This window comes from Patagioenas fasciata, chromosome 9 (genome assembly GCF_037038585.1).
Source record: "Patagioenas fasciata isolate bPatFas1 chromosome 9, bPatFas1.hap1, whole genome shotgun sequence".
Classification (NCBI taxonomy): domain Eukaryota; kingdom Metazoa; phylum Chordata; class Aves; order Columbiformes; family Columbidae; genus Patagioenas; species Patagioenas fasciata.
This window is the reverse complement of record NC_092528.1, coordinates 28470667-28495787: the sequence shown is the minus strand read 5'-3', so window position 1 is coordinate 28495787 and position 25121 is coordinate 28470667. Positions and strand designations below refer to the sequence as shown.

Below are 25121 nucleotides of genomic sequence, written 5' to 3'. Positions count from 1 at the left end.
ATAAGGCATGTGGATGGAGTTGCCTGCTGGCACACCTGTGTTCACACACACGCACATGTACCTGGTTTTCCTTCTGACCTCTGATCCTGTGCAAGCTGGTTTGAATCTCACCAAGGAGGGCTCAGAGGCTCTCACCTTCAGAGCTTTATTTTAGGGATATAAAAAAAGGGCTACAAAAAGTATAATTGTTGTCTGAGGAAAAAGTCATAATAGTTCCTTGTGACTTCTCCCTTAATATTCCTTCAAGGACTTGGGACAATCTAGACCTGAGGAAGCCCCTGATACAAAATTAAAATAAGAATCTAATTTATTTTCCTTCATAGCCTTCTCCCTTCCATACTCTTTACTCCCTCACCGACTGGTGCTGCGCCGTGCCATTAGTCCTGAGCGTTTGCAGCAGGAGACAGATGAATGAACTCTCATTTTCTATGGGAGGTTTCTTATGGGCCCAGCATTACCAAACCGTGATTAGATAAGATGACATGATGGGGCCTTCATATAGGACATTCAGAGGAATTCTTTTAAAGGCAGCCCTCTCTAATGAAGCTTAATAATGTTTATTTAACAATACCCAGCAGTAGAAACTGCAGAGGTGCTTAATAATAGCGTGATCATTTTCTGCCAGCCATTCGATTCGCAGCAGAATATGTGTTCTTGCGTTATTCCACTTCAGATTCAGATATTTATATTTATTGAAAATATAGACTTTCGTATTATGTATCTCCATATTGATAGGTTATTTATTTTCCTTTAAGGTAGGATTGCAGGGAGTTAGGTTGACTAACACCATGAGAAATTCAGGATGAATCAGAGCCAACGTGCCAGTCAAAAGTAGAGCTGAGAATTAATCTGCATCAGTTCCAGTGCTCTTTTATGGAAATCAGCTCTCTAATCAGGAATCATTTATCCTCACTTTATAAGAGTTTGTGTGTCAGGATAAAATGAGTAATTAATCACAGATATATCAGTGAGATCTTGGAATATGTATATGATATATATGTACGCACATGACAAATGTTGAAGGAATGGGAAGTACAGATGATGTGAGACGCTGCTACAATGAAGAAATATTGAATATGGAAAGTAAAACCAGAGGAATTTAAAAGTAAAAGGTGATTTTAAAGAAAAAATAACTATCATATACAGGAAAAGTGAAAGCAGAGATAAGAATTATTATAAATGCTAAATATTCCATACGCATTTAAACACATTAGTTACAGAAAACTGCTGTAAGTAATTAATGTGGATTTATTTGACTGAATGAATTGCTCTCAAGCAATATAAACAGAAGGAATTTATGGAAATATTTGGCACAAATCATAAAACTACTGGAATTTCTCAGCAGAACACTATGGAAAAATCACTGTTGTATCTTGTGCAACTCTAGCAGCAACTTTGATGGTGATGTAATCTTAAAAAAAACACTGAATCATGCTGTCCATCAACCTCAATAGCAATGTATATATATATGAAGTGTTGCATAAAAGAGGAATTTTAATATATTATTGAATATTGGTAACGTGATTGCAAGAAATCTTTTAATTACCATGTTTGCCATGCACCTTTTTGAACATTCACCTTAAGAGAGCTGGGGATAGCGTTAGCAACAATGTGATACAAAATAATTAGCTTGTTTTCAGGGCTTAAATAGTCATTACTTTCTTGTGAAGTCCCTAATTAAGCTAATCCTAGTTTATAATACATTAGCAACCACTCTTTATGTAGAAGCTTCTTCTTAAAGGATAAAAATAACTTCAAATTTCAAAATGCCCAAAGTGATATGCAAAATTGTAGAGCTTGGGACAGGAACAATACAGACGAAAAAGATTATGTAAGTACTTGATTTATTCCTTGCTGCCCACATACGATTTGCTCACCTGAAATCTGCAGATGCAACTGTTTAAAGGCTCTCATGAAACATTTTTCCCCTTTCTGCTTTGAAAGCCTACGACAGCCTGTTACCATGATTTTCTTAGGAGGTCCTGTTATAGCGTTACCCAATTATTTCCTAAAAAGTGTAAAGGTTTTTTTCCCCGCACTTACACTGTATGAGATGAAGGAGTGATTTTTCAGTTTGATGTTTGACTTCAGTCAAAGGAAAAGAACTGATAGCATAAAGTTGACACAAAACAAAGCACGAAGCCTGTGCTGTAGGACAAAACGGGCTGTGGACCTCATACAACAACAACAACAAGAAACACTAAAAGGGTAGAAAAAGATATACTTTGGACGTGGGGGATCTGTATTTTGCAGTTGCCATTTTCCCAAGGTGGACAGAATTATTGCTTTCCTCGACTTTGTATCTTGCTTGGTACAAGGTATTTATATTTTTATGCATATATTTTTAATTTATTTAATTTATGATATAAATTTATATAATTTGCCTGTGGTCATTTGGAGGCAATATTCAGTTACAAAGCCCTCAGGTCATGCAGGAATGAGTTCGTGTTGTGCAAGCTAATGAAATCAGCTGAAGTTGGAAAACAGGGAGTGATGTGGAAAACAAAGGATTCCTCTCCCAGCCAAAGGAATAATAATAATAATAATAAAATGTTGAAAATTTAGCCAATGAATTCTACAAAGGGATCAAAATGAAGCAGGGAAGCCTGTATCTCCTTGTCCCTCAGATTTACAACAGGCAAGGAATTACATTTCCCATTTAAAGAGAGAACCAAACTTCTCGCTTAAATAATTTGTAGAAGTTTTTGTATCAGCGTATGCTCATAAACTAAAAAGTGGAAGAGATAAGCACAGTGAACAAGAAAGCACCTGGATCAGCTGGATTTGCACCGAGCAAGAAACCACAGGGTTTCTTACCAAGCTATTTACCCAGGCAGCTAACGGAGACATGTGGCTGCTTTACCACATCATGTAATATTCTCTCTGTTCCCTCTACACTTTCTCTCCCGGTACAGCATCAATAATTCATGGACTCTTCTTACATGGGCTATTTAATATGTTGTAAGAGGCAAAATATACACAGTATGTATAAGGGAAAGAGATTTCCCGCAAAAGATATTTAACAGACCTGTGGAGCCGCGGAACACGGATAAGGCAAAGTGCAAGGACGTGTCTCACCCAGGAGTGATAGGCGATGTCCTTTCATGCCCATGTTTAATTTCTTGCATGAAAGGTGCAAAAACAACTGCTATAAACCATTTCCTGAGACAAACATCAGTGAATCCCTGATTTTAACCTATACAAAAGAGAGAGGAAATAAACTACAATCCAATGAGGCACTAGGCTAATGTGATATTATGTTTAGAGTAGTTGAAACATGTATACAAGCATTTTCCTCTGGATTGTGAGTCAAAGCTACCGACACCCTCCCTAAACAAGACTTTGATAACACTGCCTAAGCAACGTGGCCAAACCCCTGTTCCAACCCCAATGAAGGCTGGCACAGGCCTTTTAAGTTAAAAAGTCCTTAACACACATGTACGTGTTCACCAACTCACACATACTATTTTATGAACAGAGCACATTTAAGTTAGATAAGATTAAGTGGAATTAAACATGGATGCCTTTTTTATGGAGCAGGTTCCCAGAAGACATGATTTTTTTCAGCATTTGCTCCCAAAGACTCCTCAAGCAGTGTTAGATTTGACTGCAAATGACAAGCTGTACACAGGAACCAGACACTTATATCGCTATCATCACTTATTAACTGTTGTTATTGTCGCTGACAATGTAGTGACAATAATAGGGATTCTTTCAACACCTGGCTTTAAGATGTAGGAGTTTACGGTGTTCAAAAATATCTCAACAGAACTGACAGGCGAAGGCATGTTCAGAAGCAATTTATAGCAGGAACAGTATATAAAAGTCATGCAACATCTTTACCGGGACCTTGAGGAGTCTTTGTTAACCCTTAGGATTTGACTTAGACATGGAAAAGCAAGGTCATTTTCTTTTAATAAGGTATCACTGTCTCCATCTGTAAATCACACTCTGCTGTCAGTGTGTTGCAGTTTATATAGGAGAAATGACTAACAGGGAATGATAGTGTTGCAATGAACAGCATGAGGAGAGCTGTGATTGAGTGAAAACACCAGGAAAACTGGCTGGTGCCACTGTCTTGACTAATTCAAGGCATGAAGTGAATGCACCGAGACGCTGATTTCCTTCAATTTCTGTAATATTTGAGATTCTTCTAAGAGGTGTTTGGCTACTGTAAGGCTCTGGCCCTGAGAATGGAAAAAGCCTTCAGCTTCCAGGATTGTTGGTTTATGGATAACAAAACTGGAGCCTTTGAGTTGCTACCTCATCCACAGTACAAAGAACTGGATCCTGACCTGCTCTTCTGGTGTGCGGTGTCCATATCCAAACACCGGTCCTACACAGCCACCTACCATCCAGCACACAGAGGACTCTCATCACATGCAGGTCAGATCTCAATGGGAAGAGATTTCCGCGAGGACATAAAAATTATCAGTGTAGGCCAAAGCCATCCTAATCTTTCCAGCAAGTCTACATCTGTAGGACTTCAAGAGAAGGACTCAAAAAACCAGCTTCACAACCTCAGCAAGACACGGTACACCAAGACATGACCAAAGGAGCAATTGAGTTGGGGTGGTTTAAGACTGTCAACGTCTCCCTTTTTACAACCGGCAAACCCAACCTGTGAGGTACCGATACGCAAGGTCCTGTCTAGCCATCAGTGGTACAAAACTGGTCCCCAAGGCCACACAGCTTTGCAGCAGATGATTCCACCGCAGCTCATCCCCAGCAGGTCCTGGACACCTCCAAGGGTGGCGATTTCTCTGCTCCACCAAGTGCTGAATGCTGCACTACACTCTTGTGAAGAAATTGTTTCCTACTGTCCAAGGAAATATATCTTTACGATTTCTCCAGACTTAAACTAATGATTCAGAGTGATCAAAATGAAATCACTGAACTAATGTGTTATCCGAAGTTGGAAAGGCACGTTTCAGTTACAGTATGACAAATCAGACAAAGGCAGAGAGGATATTATCAGCGAGGCAATGTCCCACAGGATTAGAGGTATGAGATATAATATATATATAAGGACCCAAGGGTGAGATTATCTCAGGATAATACACCCTTTAGGTTTTTAAATTGCATCCAAAGCAATCAAACCTGTTACCATAGCGTTCATTTTAATGCATAGATAAATTTGTAGCTCTTGTTTATATAGCTCATCCTCTGGAGGCACTAATATGATTCCCTTTAAAACTCAAGTTAATGAGAAAATAATGGAGCATTGTAGATATAAGCAATTTTTTTTTTCACTGTCACTGTCATCATCTTTTATACAGCCAGAGGGCTCTTTGAAAGTATAAGTTGGATTTATTTTATGTACCACAAAACCTTTAAAAAGCTTTCTTTACACCAAGCTTTCTTATTCCAGCCTAAAGCCAAAAATACTTACTGTCTAAACATATTTATAAATCAGTTTATCATCCATAAATAGTACCTTATCCCTAACAGGAAATTTAAAATTGTAACTCTTAAAACTTCACCTTGGCAACAAACATTCTTGTTTTATTGGCTTTCCTGGACAGAAATTGCTGATGAGATACTGTATGTGGCCAGGGAGCGGGGACTGCGTAGCAGTTGCTGAGTGTAGTGAGCTGTGTAATGAAGCCATGTTTGTTTACTTCTCTTTGTATACAGCACTGCAGTAAATCTTTGGACATTTTCAAGTTGTTGTGTGTGTGTTTGTTTGTTTTAAATTTCTTTTTCCTTCATCACTTCTCCTAATCCTTTTGGACCAGCTGAGGAACTCCATTCTCATGGAACGTCCTCCACTGCAAGGACAAGAGGTTGCAAACGTTGACATCAGCAAGTCTGATACAAGCTGGTACCAAATCTCAGTAATTTATTTTGTTTGGAAAGGATTGGTGATAGATACATAATTTACATTATCTAACATTTATTATTCATACATATAAACAAACACCTTTGAGGACTGGGTCTTCAGGCATTCCAAACTCTGTAAGAGTTTATATTTATAGAAGTAATGGAATTTACTGGGACTGAAATATTGCCCCAGGTCTCACTTGAAGACAGTGGGAGTTTTGATTTGAGCAGGAAAAGCTTCAAGGCTTGTGTTGGCTGTGCTTGCTGGTGGGGACACCTCCTTTGCAAGATTCATATTGTCACTCTATAGCTTTTTTGTGCGCTTCTCTGTTGCCTTTGGTTTCCCTAATATTATCTGAATTTTAGACTGCTCCCATTAACCTTTGCCTCATGACAAGTCTGGCCATACACCAAATAATACCCCCTCTTCCCTGCAGCTCTGTCAGGTTCCTGTCACCGGGGATCCTTTGTAGTTGATCTATGTGGAGGGTTTGAAGGTATCTCTTCTGGAAGATGACCAAGTCAAATTCTCCTCTCCCTGAGGCAGCAGAGGCTGGTGAGTCAGCCTGGCTTTTCCAGAGGTTGGTACATGAAGAATTCAAAGCTGCAGACATTTTGCTTCTTCCTTCCGGACATGCAGGCTGGAGGGCTGACCCCACCACCAGCCACATCCCAAGGTTTTTTAAGCTTTGTCTCACCACAGCTCAGTACTGAGACTTGCAAGCTTGCTGTTACAATGGAAATTTAATTATTGACTTCAGTAAGAAAAATGCTGTAGTGAGAAGTCGCTAATGAAGTCAGTTTAAAAGAAGTGAATTGGAGAAAATATTGCATTGTTAGAACCACTAAGAAATATTATTTACATTGTCAGCAAAGGTAGGAGAAAGAAGATGGCAGAGTTTCAGCTGTGTCTTACGATTTTCGTATTAGCATGGAAACACAACGTGACGAGGCTGACCAAGATTTAGATGATCGAGGAAACAGGCTGATCTTATTTAAAGGGTATTTAAGAAAGGCCAGACTTAATTCCCCTATTCCTTAGACTCTGGACATCTCGCCAGAGAGTGAGATGCCTCCTCTGGGTTGCTTGGCTGCCGGTAAGCCCTGCAACACCAAACCTGCCCTTTCACAGCCCTGTGTTCAGTAACACCATGGAGGTGGCACGGTCGGAGTCAGATTCAGCCACTCCCTCTGGGATGTGATTGGGAAAACCATTCCAGTTTTTCTCCTGAAAAATTGACTTTGAATAATTTAGATTTCAGATTGCCTTGGGATAGGAAATATGTAAGGAAAGATCTCAAGGGATCGAATCAAGTAGTTTTAATTATAATGCTGGCCTCTATGGAGAAGCATTTCTTGAGAAATGTTAAACAAATATATCTTTTTTTTTTTTTTTTAGCCCCACTTGGTGTGTGGGAACTTTCTCATCTTAAAAAAAAAAAAAAAAGAGAGAATTTAAATTTAATTATAGTGTTTCATTAAATCTGCATGCCCACTGTGATCTATTGTGCGCATATGTAGCTAAGGCAGCGTTGTATTGCAGGGACGTTCTCAGTGCTACTTGCAAATGAACACACGTGTTGGAAAGGTCAGGGTTGTTTTAGGTTGTGCTCACCACCTCTCTGCAGATGTAAAATTGTTCCCTACACTGTGTTTCTCATAGTTTGCCAAATCTAGCATTAGAGATGTCAAATGGCACTGCTTCTATTACTTCCCTTGGGAGACTATTTAAGTTTAGCTGATCTCGCTGCTGGGAATAATTTCTTCTTAATATTCAACTCCATTTCCCTTCTGATCCCATTCATCCTACTTGTAGCTCCATGCACCTTCCCCCCCTCAGGCTGTTTGCCTCAAGTACTTTTAGACCACCATTAATGTCATCTTATAGCTTGGCCAAGCTACACATATTCTATATGTATGAGCAAACAAGGAAAATATCGTGAATGAATCCTTTCAACTTCGAGTCACTTTACTGAACTTTCACCCGCTCATCTCTATTTCACTACATTTGGTCTGTAAAACAGAAATCCCAAATTGCAGCCTCATGAGAGATATCCCAGTGAACAGAGAGAAAGGTTTATTCTTTAAAAAAATAATAATAATAGTAATAATAACATTAATAATAATAGATTTTTTTTAGTTCTGCCTACACAAATAATTTTGTTTTGTTTTGAGGCTTACTTGGATGAATTTTAGCTGGAGCTGTGATTACCAGAGCCTGAAACAAAGTCCACTGAAGGCTCTTGACTCATTTTAATGCATATTAGTGAACTGGGTTCTTAAACCTCAGGTCTTCAGTGTTCGAGATCCTAACTGACACAGATCGATGCTTTTTATTCCAGTAAATCAGTTGGGACAGTTAATGTCCATTTAATTGGAGACAGTGGGGGCTAGACAGGTGCCAAAGTGCCTTTCTGAATTGGATATTATTTAAAAAACGATTTCATAGCTTGCTACAAAAGTATGGAAGCACTGTATTTAACTCTTTGGTGATCAAGTCAAAGAGATAAGGAAGCAAGATAAATTAATGCATAATTTGAACAACTATTGAATGACTAATTAAATATTTTTAACTCTTTCCCATGAGGAAATATTTAAGACTCCCTTCCCTTTATGAAGAAATTAAAACCCCTCCAATCTGTGACCATAATTCTGAAATCTGTGATGTAGTTGTGTGTGTTTCAGAAGGTTGCAGGTGTGACCTTGAAGGATTATGATATAAGTGAAATGAGGGAGCAGGATTTAGACTTTTCATTTTATTTTAGGCCGTAATAAGATTTTAAATGCCTTGTGTCTTCTAATTGCCTTTCATGACCCTTCAGAGTTGCAACCAACTGGTTCAGAATAGCTGCACTAAATAAATGGAATTGTGAGTTATTAAAATTCAATTCTCAAGGCTTTTCTCAAGGATAGTATGTGTTTGCATTTTTTACCCTGGAGAAACTTTACCAGAGGAATAAAACAATGCACATAGGTGATGGAAGTGAAATCTTGCCCCTTTAAAATAGGTGGGTTGGGGTCAGTGTCCTTTTGTATCAGCCTTTGATCTCACTCCTCATCTTCCTTCCTTTTTCTTGGTTGCTCATTCATCACGTTGGTTCTGACAGAAAAACCACATGAGATAAATCCAGCTGGAGTTGAGTGAATAGAGACTGATGGTGGGTGCCCTCAGCAAGGAGCACCTTGTGGTGCCAACAACTTTGAGGTCTTGCTGTGTCTTCTCCCCATGCGTTCACTGGCCTTGGGAGAGCACCTACAACAGCGCCCGTGTCTTTCAGGTGGGATGAAACATTGAATATCCATCAGCACTCTGCCCACCAGCGTCTATCCATTGGAATGACTTCTCTTCTTCCACATCCTCAAGCAACTTCCAAGGATCTTTCATTCTTTTAAAACAACCAATCCAGAAAAAAAAAGGGTTCCTTCATTTTCACCCAACTGCTTTAAGAATAAGCACCACTTTCACACAATGGGAAGTATTAAGTTCTGGCAAGAGATAGAAATTTTGTCAGCTCTGAAGATGTATCCATCTGGCCACCCAAAGCAGACTATGGTTGTTCTTCTCTTCAGTGAATAAAAGCGATCATTTCTCACACTTCTCCAAAAGGCCATGCTCTGCTCATCACCTCATTGTATGTAGGATAGCTGTCTTAGATCACGTTTGAAGGTTTGCAGGATATATTATATACACTAGTTTCTCTTTCTCAAGAATCCAGTAGTAGTAGAAGTTAACTTCCAGTAGGAAATTGGCATTTTAAGTGCAGGGATACAAATAACAATCCTTTTTTTTTAAAGGTAACTTGTCTAATACTATAATGCCAACATCAAATATGTCTGGAGATGAAACAAGGGGTTATATAAATAATTCACTTAGCTATTAACGAAATACCTGTGATAATATTGATATACTTATTGTACACCAAAAAGTACCTTCCAGATACAAATGTGTACACATAATATATACCCAGAATTTCCTTACTGAAGACACAGAAAGCAAAGTTTTTTGAAGGAAGAATTGCAAATAATGAGGAAGCATGCAGCTGACTTATATAAATACATGAGCAAATACAAGTTGATTGCTACTCCATGCTGATAAATGCAGCCTATTGAAAGCTGGGAGAAGGGAAAATGTCTGCTAAATGTTAAAGCCTTGCTGAATACTAACCAGGAAAGAGATTTCAACTTTATTGTTGGGAAATCCCTGAAGCCTTTGCTGTGCTGCTTCAATAGGCAGCTGTGGCACACGTAGGACAAACAGAACACTGTGCAAAAATATAAATCTCTAACAAAGGAGCTGGTAGAGCAGACTAACATATCACTGGGCTAAAGGTATTCCTGGTGTCAACATACTGATACGACTGGTACTGTATTGGTTATGAAATTGCTGTTGTTTGAGTTAGCTGATTTTAAGCGAAAAAAGATAGCCAATAACAAGGGGGGTTGCTAACCTTTGGAAACAAATCTCATGCTGTAAAAATGTATTTGAAAATATAGAAGCATAAATAAACAGGTAGTGAGCCTATATTGGATAACTGGCGGTCAAGTGGGGAATGTGTATTTTCAGGCCACCTGATTTTATTTTTGGTCAAAGCGATAATATCTGGAATAGATATTACGGGATGTCACAACTGGATACCACAGTTATCACTGGCCAGGTGCTAATATCGAACACTAGGGCACTAAATTATAATGGCACTTATAATAGAATTGTCTGTCTTCCTACAAAGATTTCATGAATACCCCTTTTGCGAGCTTTCAGATATTTGGTGATAGGTTTAATCCTGACCTCAGAAGTATGTCCACATCAAACATGTTCTGTCAGAGTTACTTCAAGTATTTGAAAAGATTTTTTTCTCTTTTCTAAAATTTTTGGTGATCTATTATGTTTAGTGAGAATTAAAAAATTCCTTTTAAGTGTTCTCATATGTAAAAAGGAGTGAGTTGAATAAATCTTGCCTTCCCAAAGAGGAAATACAGCGTTTCAAACTGTAATACGATGGATGGGGAAATGCTTGGAATATACACAACAGCCCTGAGATTTTCCCAGTAAATATTTTAACATGTTGGACAGTTTAAAGGTTTAAGCCATCTAAAAGTTTTGGTTGTTTGCTGGCTGATAAACTGCGTTAAAGGGGACTGAAGGGGAGAAAAACTCGTTCCCAAGGAGGATGCTGAGCAGTTGGGGTCTCCAGGCTTTGAAGATGCAGGTTCATGTCCCTGTGGTATCACATGTTGCCTGAGTCACCTTGAAGACCATCACCCCCACCAAGCTTCAACTCTTTGTCCAATAGAAATGAAAGTTGTCACCTATCTTGTAATTTTATTATAAGGCAAAATATAGTCCAGGCTGTGAAGCACCTCTAGGATGGTCAAGTGTTTCAAGGACCTATCATATATCGAGTTTCTTTTCTGAAACACACATTACAAGTTCACAAACATGTAATAATGTCATTTTAGCAGCACTGCTTTACCCTTTTAAATGAAGATTAGCAAACAAAAGCTGAAGGCATCTCTGAACTGAGACAGTGTTCCTTTAGTGAAAAACAGACTCACACTTTTCAAGCTTTCTGGGCTGCTGGATCCAAATATGAGAATAATACCTACAAACACACAGAAAATAAGGGAGCAGCAGTGTGGAAATTAGTATATTTGAAGTGCTTGCTTTCCCTACTGATCCTCAGCCTTTAAATTCTTCTAAATTGAATTGTAAAATAATGATTTCCTTTTCTGTTTTCTACTAAGCTACATAGTTAATCCCTGATACAGGGTACATAAAGAATACATATATTCAGGAAAACAACTATTATTAAAATAGAGAAGTCCTCAATCCAAAGAGTTTCCACAATTTCCAATGCACATTTGAACCCAGATTTAAATTCTCTCCCTGGGTCTGCCTTCGTTTAATCCTTTTGTTCGTAACCTGATTTGCGGGAGGAAAATCGGACTATGATTTTAACAGGAACATTCAGTTGTTGTAGCAAACACACATACTGAAATAATCTGAAACAGTCTGTCTGCTTTAGCTTTTTTAAGCTTATGATTATTTTTTGCTGATGATTTCAAATGGTTGCATAGGAAGGCCTGCAAGAGAACCCTCTCTGTTATTATCAACAGCAGGCGATGACAGACTAAAATATAATAGAGCTCCTGAGCTTGTAAAGACTAAGCAACAGAAGAAATTTTAATAACTTTGATTAAAGTTATTCAGTTATTCAGGATTTCCATGGCTTTAAGAAGGTCACTGATGTTCGAGGGATGCATGTATTATAAATTTCTCGTTTTCTTAGCTGAAGCGAGCATGACGTCTAAGCACATTGTCGATCTATAAGCATCATAAATCTTTTTAAATAGGAGGTGTTTATTTAAGAAGCAGCAGTCACAACTATAGGCTGACTATGGCTTAACACTATGGGAACTGCAGCGTTGTCTCTTTTGTTTGCCGGGGACTGGTTCTGACCCAATTGCAGATGACAGGTTGTGCCATCCAGCGTCTCTGTCCTTGGGTGCCCTGAAGACATGCAAATGAGCAAGAAATGCAAGGGACATGTCTTTTTATTAAAAAAACCCTAAAATACTAAGTTATACATGGTATGTAATTCCCTTTTATTCCAAACTGCCTTATTTTGTTTCTTTTTGTCTTTAACATGCCCTCTTTCTCTCCTGCATCTCCCGCCACCAGGTTGAAAAGAAAACTAAGGGGAAAAAAAAAAGACTGACAACAAAGAATTATTCTGGGACTTTAGAGAGTAACTAGGATATTTATGGATTTATTATATTCCCTGTGATAACAAGTTTCTGAGATGTTAGTACACTGTCAAATATTTTTCAAGGTTAACAGTTTAGGGACACAATTATGTTGCAAGTTGTCTGCAAGATTAATTAAGGGTATTTCAGAGATACGGGATAAAAATTGTTCCAGCAGCCATTAGAGTGCGAGTAATCCCGACTCAAAGAGTAGTTCCCCTTCATTTCAGTCCTCTTCAGAGAAAACGTTCCCATGTTTAAGGCACACTCACAAGCAGATAAAATGTACATTTTGGGGCTGAGACGCTCAGTGATGCTGAGGCAGTTCCAGACACAAATCATGTAGTCACTACCTGTGAGCAAGCAGAGCAGAGGTAACACCTCCAGAAAAGCTGTTTTTCAATAAATATCAATATTTCCCTGGACCAGAAGACACCAAAAGGTCTTGCAGAGGCAATGAAGGCAGATGCGAGAGCCAGGCTCACCAGAGCTCCCCTCTATGTCCACAGCCACTGGGCAGCACTGGGAGGGCAATGGGAACCTTATTGGTCAGTACCAATAGCAAAACTATCGAGCCAGTAAATAAAAGGTCAGGGATTGTCTGTAAAAATGATTGCAAGATCTAGAGAATTATGATTATGAGAGGTCTTAAATAAAAGAAAAAATACCCAATAACCCAGCACTTTAATCAAAGCATTGCAACCCATGTACATTTCTATCTATCTACCTATCTATCTATCAGTCAATCATCTGATATTATTTTTAATCCTTTTTTAAAATCCCAGTCACTAACAAGGGATAATGATGGACTGAAGAGGCCCAAAGAGATTTCTTGATACAAACTCAGAGACAGTGCTGTAAGGCAGGACAGTGCAGAAGTATGTTGCTGCTGGCTTATGTTCTCTTCCTCCGACAGGACAGGGATGAATGAACAAGTGTCTGAATGAATGACTGAATAGATGAATGAATGAAAGAATAAATGAATGCATAACCAAATAAATACATTAAAATACATTGCCAGCTTGCTGGGTTCACATAGCAAGGGAGCTCTTCAGGGCCTTTGTAAAAATACAGGTAGCGGTGTCCTCACTTTTAGTACAAATTAAAGTCTGCTTTGCCCAATCCCTTCGCGTGTTAAATTTTTACCAAGGGTCAAAAGGTGCTTTTCATGTGGGAAAGCCACAGGATTTGCCTCTCTGTGCTATCAAACCTCCAGCCACATATAAATCCCCTTCCTGACGAGGAGCACCCAAGGGTCCCCAGAGCCACCACGGTGCTGGTGCTACAACACAGTTCCCATGAGAAGACAGATTTACTTTTTTTTCTCTGCAATCCATCTCTGTTTTGAATTTTGTGATCTGATAAGCAAAAGGTCACTGGTGTTTGATTCCACTTCCCTCTGTTTAAGAAAAACCCTTCTGTAATGAGGACCTGGAGGATGAAGCTCTTCTAGCTCGAGATGAAGGTCCTCCAAGTGAAAAGTACAAAGCTACGGCTGCCAATTTAATTAGCTTTCACGCATTCTCACACAGATGGAAGGATTTTTGGAAGGAAAGAATATTATTCAACATGAATAAATTATTTTTTACATAACTAAACCAGCATTTTTCTTTCTCCCTGCTAATATTTTTGTCAGTCAGGTCAAGGATAATGAACCAAAATTCTAGGGAGACTCACTCCAGCTTTGATTTTTCTTATTGAAAATGTTTCCATTCATAAAACCTATATATGCAAATACAAAATCAACAGATAGCTGTGTGTCTGTATTTCTCCAAGGAGAGATGATTTTAACGCAGTTTTCACTTACAACATTCTGCCGAAGTTTTTGAAGGAAAACCAAGTCTTTTAAATTTTGTTACTGCTATTAATATTACCTGTGGGTCAATATATTCTTTACTGTTAATAGAGCCAGTGTTTTCATTGCATAATAAGAACTTTTTCCATATGTGACTTCATTCATGGTTTAGATTAGTTTCTTTTTCACCGATTCTTATAAGACAATTTTTTCCTTCTAATGAAAACAACAAAGAAGGAAACCAAACCAAACCCACACAAAAACAGACCTATAAGGGAACATGGCCTCTGGAATAAAAGAAAATGAACAAAGTACGTGTTATGGAAAGCATTGGAGATATGCAAACAACAAAGTGTAATGTACTTTAACAGGACATAGCTTACATATTTTAAGAAACTGATTCCAGCAGATAAAATAACTGCTAAAACCAGGTGTTTATTCTGGAAGCTGCAGCAATGTTTTTCTGTCATGTCACATTAAATCATTTACGCTGTATCATGCTATGTTACACCACATCATGTTAGTACACACGGGGAAGAAACCAAAATGGAGTAACATGATGTGACAGACAACATTTAGCAAAAATATTCACTTATTTGACTCAGATGCCAGCGATCAGTTTGAATCAGGGAGCGTGGTCCCAAGTGAAGCTGACAGATGGATGTGAACTCACCGAGGAACAGCATCCAACGTAAACCCAAAAGTTTCTTGTCGTGTACCTGGTATTCATCTTGTTGATGGTTACTACTGTCCTCAACTCCTCTTTCTCAGTGTCTTCTTTCCTACTCTAAGTAGTTTGACCGGTTGGTTGTCATTTGTTTTGACATATCTCATGACTTCCCCGTGAGAGACTAATCACATCTTGGTATACTTGGTATGGAAGCGTTGTTAAATGACACTTGACAGAATTGCTCTAAACAGTTTTTATATAAGCAGAATTGTGAACTACAGAAAAACATGTCTGGCTACTGTGTATTTATGTATAGAGAGGGACTATTTTAGGTCACAAGAAGCTTAGCCCTGAAGGCATCTATATTTTATAGTGTTGCAAAGTCTTTTTGATAGACTTAAAAATATAGAGACTTCTTTATTGCTCTTGGAGGAAGCATTTCATAGTTATACTTCTAAAAAATATGTTTAGGAAATGAGTGCATATTCATGAAGGTAAGTAAATCGAGTAATCAAGTATAAGCTACGCAGCTGTGGTGCAGGCCTTGCCATACAAGGATTTTTATAAACAACAGTCCTGATCTAGATGGTGACTTCCAACCCATGGGGCAGCTACAGAACCATGATAAGCTTTGGTACAATCTGTCCCAGCAGCAAGTAGGATGAGAAAACCTCATTCCAGCTACCAAAGAGGGCTCCAGCAATGCTACTGAGAGTAGCTCAATGGCATAAGGCCTGGATCTAGATTTATGGAAAAATTTGCATGTGGACTTGAAGAATAACCTTTTGCTGGTGATAAAGCCAAAGAAACAGGCCAAGATGTCCCATGGTTTTCTGTATCTCACCAATACAGACCTGTAGTGGTAAGTGCATAGATGCAACTCTAGACAAAAGAACAAGAAGATAATGAATAATTTTTAGGATTCTGAAAAGAAAGCTGCAGAAGTAAAAATCCGAGTTCATATTATGAGAGTAACACATAGGATCCATGGTTGTTTACCTCCCCACTCATTGCAGAAGGAATTTTCAGAACTCTTCTCATTCAGTCGTTTGCTGTTCAGCCTCCATTGGCAGTTTGCAAGAGTTGTCCAGATGTGTTTTGTAACAACAGAAATAAATGCCGGCGGTAATGCTGATGATTGGAAAGTGCATCTCAGAAATACGTGTGGTCCTTTCATGACTGCAATGCACACAACCCCCCTGCGTGTTCATGCAGGTACCAGCGTGCAGCCCAAAAACAACTGAGGAAACAAGTTAGAGTTGCAAAAGAAGAAAAAAAAAAAGAAACAAAATGAACTGTGTTTACTTTGGTCTGTGGCAACTTAGCCAATGTTGGTCAGATGCGTTGTATTTAAGGAGCTGATTCAGCCTGGCTCATGAGAAATTTGCGAAACAAGGCTGTTTTGCATGATCCCCAAAAACGCTTGGTGAATCCCTCGCCAACGCTTGCTCTGCGAGCAGCCACTATCGCTGTGTTTTGTGCTGACTTTGTTCACTGTTCCCAGGAAACCTCAGGAGCCTTCTTGCCTCGGGCAGTCTCCTGGAGATGTGGTGATGGGCTGGGGTTTCGCATCAGCGATCAGCAGTTTCTGCTGCCTCCTCCATGAGCCAAGCGTGGGCTGGTGCCCCTGTGGGGACGCAGAGCAGGGACTGTCAGGAGGGGAAGCCCCGACGCAGTTGGATTCCCCAAAATGCCATGAGACAGAGGGGCGGGAGGCTTCTCCCAGCAGCTCAGGAAAGCTGAGATGAATGAACCCTCATCCAAGGGGCAGGTAACCACTCTTGGTGAAATAAAACCAAAAAGGATGCCAAGCTCCCATACCCAAAGAGCCCACATCCACCTCGAGAAGCTGCAAAACACCGAGGAGTCTCCGCCAGCTGCTGGAGTCTCTGCAACATTTGCTGATCCATCTTTTGCTCAGCCTGGATGTGATGCTTTACCAGCCATTTACTGAAGTGCCAGAACACTTGTAGAAATGCTGCTGCTTGCTCTAGGTCACACCAGCCTCTCCAGTGGCTTTTAAGAAAAGGTTTCTACCTATCTACATTGTACCTTGTGCTTGCTTTGAGAGCTTGGTCTTGTGCGTGAAGGTGTTTTATGAAAAGAAATCCTCTGAGAAAGTGTGCTATTCTTTTCTTACCTGATGGAAAATAATAAAGAAGTGATTAAATAATTAACATTGGGTGTTGCTTAACAGTTGCTAAGAGGCTTGCTTAATAATTTTCTGTGGCTTTTTTTTTCGTAATTTAGGAATAAAACAGACATAATTGAGCATGCTATTCTGAAGCTGCAAATAACACCAAAGAGAATTGAAGGAAACACGTCTTTGATTAAAATATTTTTCTCATTAAGAGGATGTTCAAAATAATGCAAAAATATTTGATGCACAGAGCCTGTGGCAGTATCGAGTTAACACTGGCGTGCTCCTGCATTTTACCTCATGTTTACTAATCAATCAAAAAAGACTCTTGCTGGCAAGAAAGGTCACATCTTTCATCACAAAACTGAAACTTTTTGACAACAAACAATTGGAATTACACCATTCTGTTTGATGTGGATTTTGGTGCAGAGGTAGCAGGATTGGATAAACAAACAGTTCTCTAAATGTTGGATACCACATACTCTGAGTAAGGAGGTGGTCTCAGCTGTATCAAGATACGATCCTATTCTAAAACAGTGGTATGTAAGCTCAGATTATTTGGAGAAGGAGTAAATAATGCTTGGGCAGGTATTGGTGTGCAGTTTTGGCTCAGATGATAATGTCAGGGTTAGGGTACACATGCACATCTGGGTCAGGGTGCTGTAGGATGAGCTAGGACAGATACCTGCAGAGTGTTAAACCATGTTCTTCCTTCATATCCTTTTCTCTGTTTTGTCTCAGGATAGAAAGAAACCCCATGTGCCTCTACCTTGCCCTTCTAAATCTATTCTATCTCTGAAAAATTTTTAAATACCTGTATCTTGACAAAGTGAATTTCCTTGGCACCTCGAACACAACAGTGAGTTTTCCCTGAAAGAAAATACAGCCTGATAGTTTCACAAGCAAAATAGTCCTCATGCTATTTGTTCTTTTTCTCTCTCTTTGCTGCGTCGTCTGCTACAAGAGGAGGAGCAGCCCTGCTCTTGGCTTTAGGGTCCATTCTCAGCTGGGTAAAGTATAAGGTTCCCACCCATCGGTGGGTGCAGCTGGGGGCTGAACCAGGGGCTGAGATCAGAGGTGATCAGAACACACCGCTCAGCACCTATCTTCACCACCTCCTTGCCTCTTCTGCATGTTACAGTCATGCCCTTGGAAGAGCTGGGATGAAATCAGAAGCATGTTTGTAAATTATCACTGGTTTTGTTGTTTTTCCTTCCCCTCCCCTGGCTGCACAGACATCAGCCACTGCCACGGAGTGTCCCAGGTGGTGACAATAACAGGACGCAGACTCACCCCCTGGCCAGGATTTACAGCCTCAGTCTCCTGGAGAAATCATCGGTATGAAAAGATGCACATGTTGCCTGAAGCTATAGCACATATTGTATGGCATGACACACACATAAGTGAGATTAATTTGAGTTCTGGGCATCATTAGCTCAATTAAAACTGTGATTTTTTAGTTCAGACCTACAGGCCATCATGGAGAAGAGTAATCATAAGAATGAAACGAGTTCCCTAGTTAAAAATTAATTCCCTAGACTAAAAATATAATCAAACGTTGTCTACAGTATTTTATGAGGAGCTGAGAGGATAATAAAATTTAAAGCAGTGCAACATTTGCATTTTGTTCATTTCTATCCATATTTTTCCCAAGGACTGCTTTTCTGTGTGCTTGTTAATCATATGCACTGCTACAGTCCTGGCATTTTAAGATCACTGTTCACATCAAGATTGAAAGGAAACTAATTACAATCACATTTCAGGCTGGTTGTTTAAAGCTGGCACGGCGCTGGCTACAGCACAGGAGCCTTGACCTTTATTTGTAAGCATGAAAATAAGGTAAAGATGAAAGATTGCTTTTCCTCCGGCTCAGAGGCAGGGATCAGGAGGCCCTCTGGAGAAGCAGAGATGTGAGAAGTCCCCGCAAAGCCTCTCTCCTCGCCTCCTCTCCCATGCTGGCAGCAGAGGCCACTAGTGCTATGCAGAACCCGCACTTTACCATGGCGAGAGGGGAATAAAAAGCACCGTGGAATAATAAACACCGTGGAATTTTTGCCGCTCTTCCCTCCGGCTGCTGGAAGAACATGCCCTGAATTAGCAGACCCGAGGAGTCTGACGTTTTGACCCCCACCTGGAGCTTTTTAATTAATGGTTTGCATTGCCCAGTGCTGCGTGCCATGATCAAGGTATGGATACATGCAGGCTACTTGTGGGTAAGAGCTGCAAGGGGTGTTGCCAACTCCTCTGCCACTCATCTTATGGCTTAATAACACTAATAGGATCTACGTGGATCCACTGGGGCGGAATAAGGTCCCCACAACCTGAGGAAACTACAGGTAATCCTAATGTTATCTCTGACTTCATTAAATCCATTTAGATCCTGCTGAATGCCATATATATTCAGTAGGTTCCGTCTGCTTCTCTGTCCCCAAATTTTCAAAACCATCATTTTAATAAATTTGTACCATGCCCAAAAGAAGCCGACAGGTAGTTACACAAGCAGGTTTCAGCCCAGGAGCTGCTGATATGGTGTGTGCTCTGGATGCTCCATTCAGTGTCATCACACAGCATTTGAAGCCCTGGTGAACATCAGCCCCCAAAGGACCTCCTGAACTTGCATCCTCCCTGTGTTATCACAGTTCTCACCTGAAATGAGTTTACTGAAGAAAAATTCACCAGCACTGAAACTAGGTGATCCTATTCTTGTGTTGTATCCAACGCCATATTTACCCTATACAACAATTTCATTTGCCAGGCTTCATTTTTGAGCAGAAATCACTGGTGGAGCCCTGAGGTTTGGTGGGTTCATTGGCAGTATCTGCCAGGTGAGTTGCATCTCCTGGTTGGAAAAGGTCTATTTAGGGTAGTAAGCAATGAAAGGAGGGATATTCACCTCACATTGACCAAAAAAAACCCCTGCAACCCTCAATCACTCCCAGGCACGCTATAAACAGGGGACCCTGCTTGCCTGGTCCATGCTGAGGACATGGACCTCAACCTGGACACCGCTGGGGACCTGGTTGTTATTCAAGACAAGACGCAAAGATGGTTTCACAACACTTTTGTGATGGATTCTGCTTCTGTCTACATTCTTCAAAGCACAAATTTACTCATGCAAATATTTACAGAAACTGGAGAAAAAATAAAGACTGGTGAAAGCTGCTGCAGTGAACTTCTAATTACAACCCACAAAGTGTTTATGAATAAATTTATCTATTATTTGTCAAGTTCTAGCACTGCATATACTTTGCCTTGTACCATTACAGGCTGAAGGAAACAATACGCAGCATGAAAATGAAAACAATTTGACTTAATTATTTACACCATTACCACCCTTTTGAATTAGGCCCTCCGTTTCTTTGGTATTTTGTAAATTTTAGCTGGTAATTATGCTTGTTTAATTCATTTTATTTATCTACTACTACAATAAGATCAAAACAAAAAAAATCTACCAGAATGCAAAGTGTCAGCTACGTCCCCTCGTTTTAAATGTTGCTTTTAAGCTTTTGTGATAAAAACGTATTTTGTACCATTTCATTTAAAGTGTATCTGGCTCTGTTCCAGCGCTATTTAAGTGTAAACAGGAAAAGCCTTGGAGGACAAGTAATCTTACTTAAATGACACAAAGATCATTAAAATAATGTTCCAAAAACATGGCAAAATTAGACACTGCAAGACTGTTTTCTTCTCTGAAGTGTTTCACCAGATGGTGAAGAGTGCTGAAATAGTAGATCTGAGAGAAAAGGGGAAAAAACACCATTTCCACAGTTTTCTCACACCAGCGTCATACAGAACATACAGCTCTGAACTTGTCCTAAGCATCTCACACCTTGGCTTAATCAAATGTTCAGGCTCAAGATAACATCGAGGTGTTCAAGTGAAGCTCAATGCTGAATCACAGCCTGGGAAATCCCTGCTTTATTGTACTAAAGTTGTCGACCAGATTTATTCAGAGATGAGAACAAATGAGCGTGTCAGCATAAGTTATTGTGGTAATTTGTGAGAGTCTTAATGAGATATTTTCAGAGATCATAAAAGGGAAGAGCGATGTCATTAAATTACTGCACAATAAGTGCATTTTGATACAGGAAAAGAGTTGGGTTTTTATCAGCAATGACACCATGCATCAGCAGGGATGCATCAATGAGCTATTAGTATTTAAATACAGGGGTCTAACAACCATCCCAGAAAGTCAACGCTTGTTCATATAAATGAGAAAATGTTTGTATATGTCAGCTGCTCTGTGAAATGGCCACAAGCAAGATGACTCGGCACCTCTATCACTAAATACGTTTTCTTCTGAGGGACTTTACCAAGTTCCTTTCTAGATGACTTGTTATGCCATTAGATTTTGCTAGCTTCTTCAATAGAAATATCTACAAAATTGTAATTATTTAACAAACCCCTTTAATTTTGTTACTTAAATATTGATAGAAAATGATTCTCACTCGGCTAGGGGTTTCTGCTTTTAGGAATATTGGTGATGCCCAGTACACCACCACAACCTGCCCTCAGCCATCCATCGCCTGCTGAGCAAGGTGAAATATTTGAAGGTCCTGCAATCATTAGTGGTTTCTGCTGACCCGTTACCAACCCCAGCTCCCTGTGGAAAGGTTTAGGAGATAGCAATAAAACTGCTGGAGCTGCAAAGTCACAGTGAGGACAAGATCTGTCCTCTGGAGGACATGGTTTCTCATCGGCTGAACACAAGTGGCTGGGCCAAATGATGGGCAAGAGGGCACCAATGCACTTCCAAGCTCTCCACCTTCCAGAAATACCACGTTTCTCAACCATTTCCTAGGGAACATACGTGGCAAATCCACAGGAAAACTCATCATTTTTAGATAAAAGAGCCTGAAATGGAAGGTGACTTCATTCCCGATTGGCAGTTGTTCTAGTTTCATGCTGAGCAAGGGAACAGCCTCTTATTCACTATATTACAAATATCTTTGCACTGAGTACTCGTAATGTCCTAATAACAGCCTGCATGCTGCATTTGGTATACTGCCATTCTACAGAGTTAGCCATCCAATATAAAGTAAAAATCCCTTGTCACTTTCCACATATCCCCATTTGGTGAACATTCAGAAGAGGGGCTTGCAAACTGGAAATGGTGAATATGATTTTACCAATCCAGTTTATCAGTCTGCATCCAGCTCATCTGCTTAAGTAAAAAGCTCGTGTATGGATGGATTTCAAAAGCCTGTGTTAAAAGATTGGCTGATTTTAGCCCAATTCCATGGGGACAGGTGATCATTCAATGAGCAGACGTTGTACATGACACAAAATGTTGTCCCTACCATTCTTCTCAGGTAGTTGCATTGGCATAGGGTGGAAGGTGACCCACAGTCGTAAAAGCTAAGTGAGCTCTGAACACCTCTCAGCTTGTACTGATCCCCAGTGTTTTTTCCAAGCTAAATAAACTGGGAGAGCTGGTTCTCCAGGACACTTTGTGCCTCAGTTTCCCATCTATAAAATAGTAATACAAGGATACTGATAAAACATTATTGTTTTTCCGTAACATGAATTGTTTTCCTTTTAGAAGAGCTCTTCTAGGAACACCAAGTCTTTCTGAAAACTTGATTTACAAAAAATCCTTGACAATGGTTGGTAACCTCTTTGTCTTCAACAAGGTAAAGACTTTATTCTCCAGCCTGAGCTTAATTATGTTTTCAGAACTGTATCATGGAGGCCTAGATGAAATTCTTGTTTTGTTCAAGAGAGTCGCTCTACATTTGCATTTGCTTTGACAGAAGCCACTGTTCCCAGTGCAGCAGCACTAATATGGAGTACTTAACATTGGCAAAACTCCCATTGTACATCTATTTTGCATTCTACCTGAATTCTAGGCAAAATGTAATTTCTTATACTTAAATACTAATACTTTTGATGGAGAAAAAAAAAAGCCTGGACTAAGCAACAGATACATTGGAATAAAATCTTTTAACACGCGATGCCGCTAAGGAAAGAGCCAGCAGAGGTTGCTCTGATGTTAATGATTAATCACAAAACTTACTGTCAGCAATAAAACACATGAAGGAAGTCAAACATAAATATTTAAATGATCAATGAATCAGAATGCTATGAGATGGATATGTATGAGCAGCTTGTGAGGCAGCAGTCCCTGGTCCAGCTCTTCTGGACAACCTGCTGGCAGCAGGGTTTTCCAAGGCCGCACTGTGGCCAGGGAGGCTCCGGGAACAGCAGAGCATTGCCAGAACATTGCTTGGCCAATCCTGCTTCCCATGGGATGCTGAGACCTGGGGTTCCTCTTTTAGCACATAAATTCTGTCACTCTGGCCCTTAAAAATCAAGGTTTTGTTCAACAAGGAGTCCTGTTGATTTTAATTGGATACTTGAATTGAAATAAGAGAAATAGATTATTTGCCCTTATTTACTAAGCAGGATTTTTTTTTTCTTTCTTTCCCGGTTATTAATTTCCTTAAATGTAAAGTGACATCTCTGAAATGAAAACAGTTTATTGCTTGCCAGGAGCAAAGACTGCCTGATATAAGAAATTCAGAATTAAAGCTTTTGAAGCATATCAGGGCATGTTTATAAACCAATTATCATTGCTAACGTTATTTGTGCTCAATACAGCCTCTTTAGGCCACCACCGAAGCCTCAAACTTCACTGTGCATCTTCCCTGACCCAAAATATTCCATCAATTGCCTAAAATCAGCTCATCCCCTGATTGCAACTTTCCTATCTCAACCCAGGCATTCAAAACCAAACTGAACCAACGTAGAACAGATTTGAGGCTGAACAAATATAAATAACATAGTGTTTAAGATTAAGTAGTAGGGTCATTATTAATAACTGACAGCAGACAAAGCAGAGCGGTGATGTCTCCAACAGAGCATTTAAATCTTTGCACAACATGCTCTGCTTGTGCTAGGCTGGTTTCACAAACAACAGCTGTGTAGTTCGTTAACATATGAATCCCCTTGAGGTAATTTGGAAAAGCCAAATGTGCTAAACTAAACACCTCATTAAAACAGCATTTAAAAAAAAAAAAAAAAACAAAACCAAAAAAAACCCCAACCAAACCCCAAACTCATTTTCCTTTCCACTTTCTCATGTGGAGATGTTCAACTGAGAATATTCTATTGTAAGGAATTCATTCATCTGTGCTGCTGGAAATACAGAGGGTTAAAATCAGTAATACGGGGTTTTTTCTGTTAAGATGCACTTGAGACTAAAGTGTCTTTGAAGTGTGTTCTGTCACAAAGAAGCAATTAACTTAGGACAATAGTGTTTTCTTTTCCTCCCTGTTAATAAGCTGAAGGCACAGGCAACAAGATTGTACTAAAATATGCAGGACCCCGTTTTTCTTGAGTCTGGGGAGCAAAGGGACATGACCAAAGAGGCTCCATGCAGCTGGCCTTGGACGAGATCCAGACCACCATGTCCACCAGAGAACCTCAGAGATTTCCAGACAGCTCCTCCAAAACAAAAACTGCTGGCAAGGGGAGTCTGGTGCGAGTCCTGGTGACCATGCTGAAGATGTTCAGTCCAAAGGCTCTGGTAGAAACATCTCCTTTTGGTTTTGCAGGCTATGGAGGTCTCAGGTGCCTTGGTCAAATCTTCCCACTGAGAGTAACTTTTTACTACCCTTTTTTATTTGTTCCCAATGCTAGTTGTGTAATTAAAGAGCTTTGTAAGCTCTTTGGTGGTACTACTAGAAGTCTCTTCTGGAAAACAGCCTCTCCTGCCCACATAATGATGATCTATGGAGCACCAAAGCTTGAATGGCTCCTGTGATGTGGCTGTTCTGAAGCCACACAAAAAGTGGGACTTAGCAGAAAAACACGTTTTCTTCTCTGTCTCCAGCTGAATTAGTTGGTGACTGGAAAGAGGGACATGACTGACACACATTTCTGATGGTCTACAAGGAATTTTACAATAGTAAACCACCAATAAATACGTTGAGCCTCGAAAATTACTT

At 39.8% G+C, this 25121-nt stretch overlaps 1 protein-coding gene across 1 annotated transcript in view; it reads left to right on the top strand.

The window, feature by feature from the left end:
* LOC139828587 (uncharacterized) overlaps window positions 1-25121 on the top strand; it is a 62776-nt gene that overhangs the window by 19141 nt on the left and 18514 nt on the right. The window contains exon 3 of the mRNA XM_071812302.1: window positions 22715-22805. Within this exon, the coding sequence (XP_071668403.1) occupies window positions 22715-22805 (91 nt within the window). The remainder of the gene's footprint in view (window positions 1-22714; window positions 22806-25121) is intronic.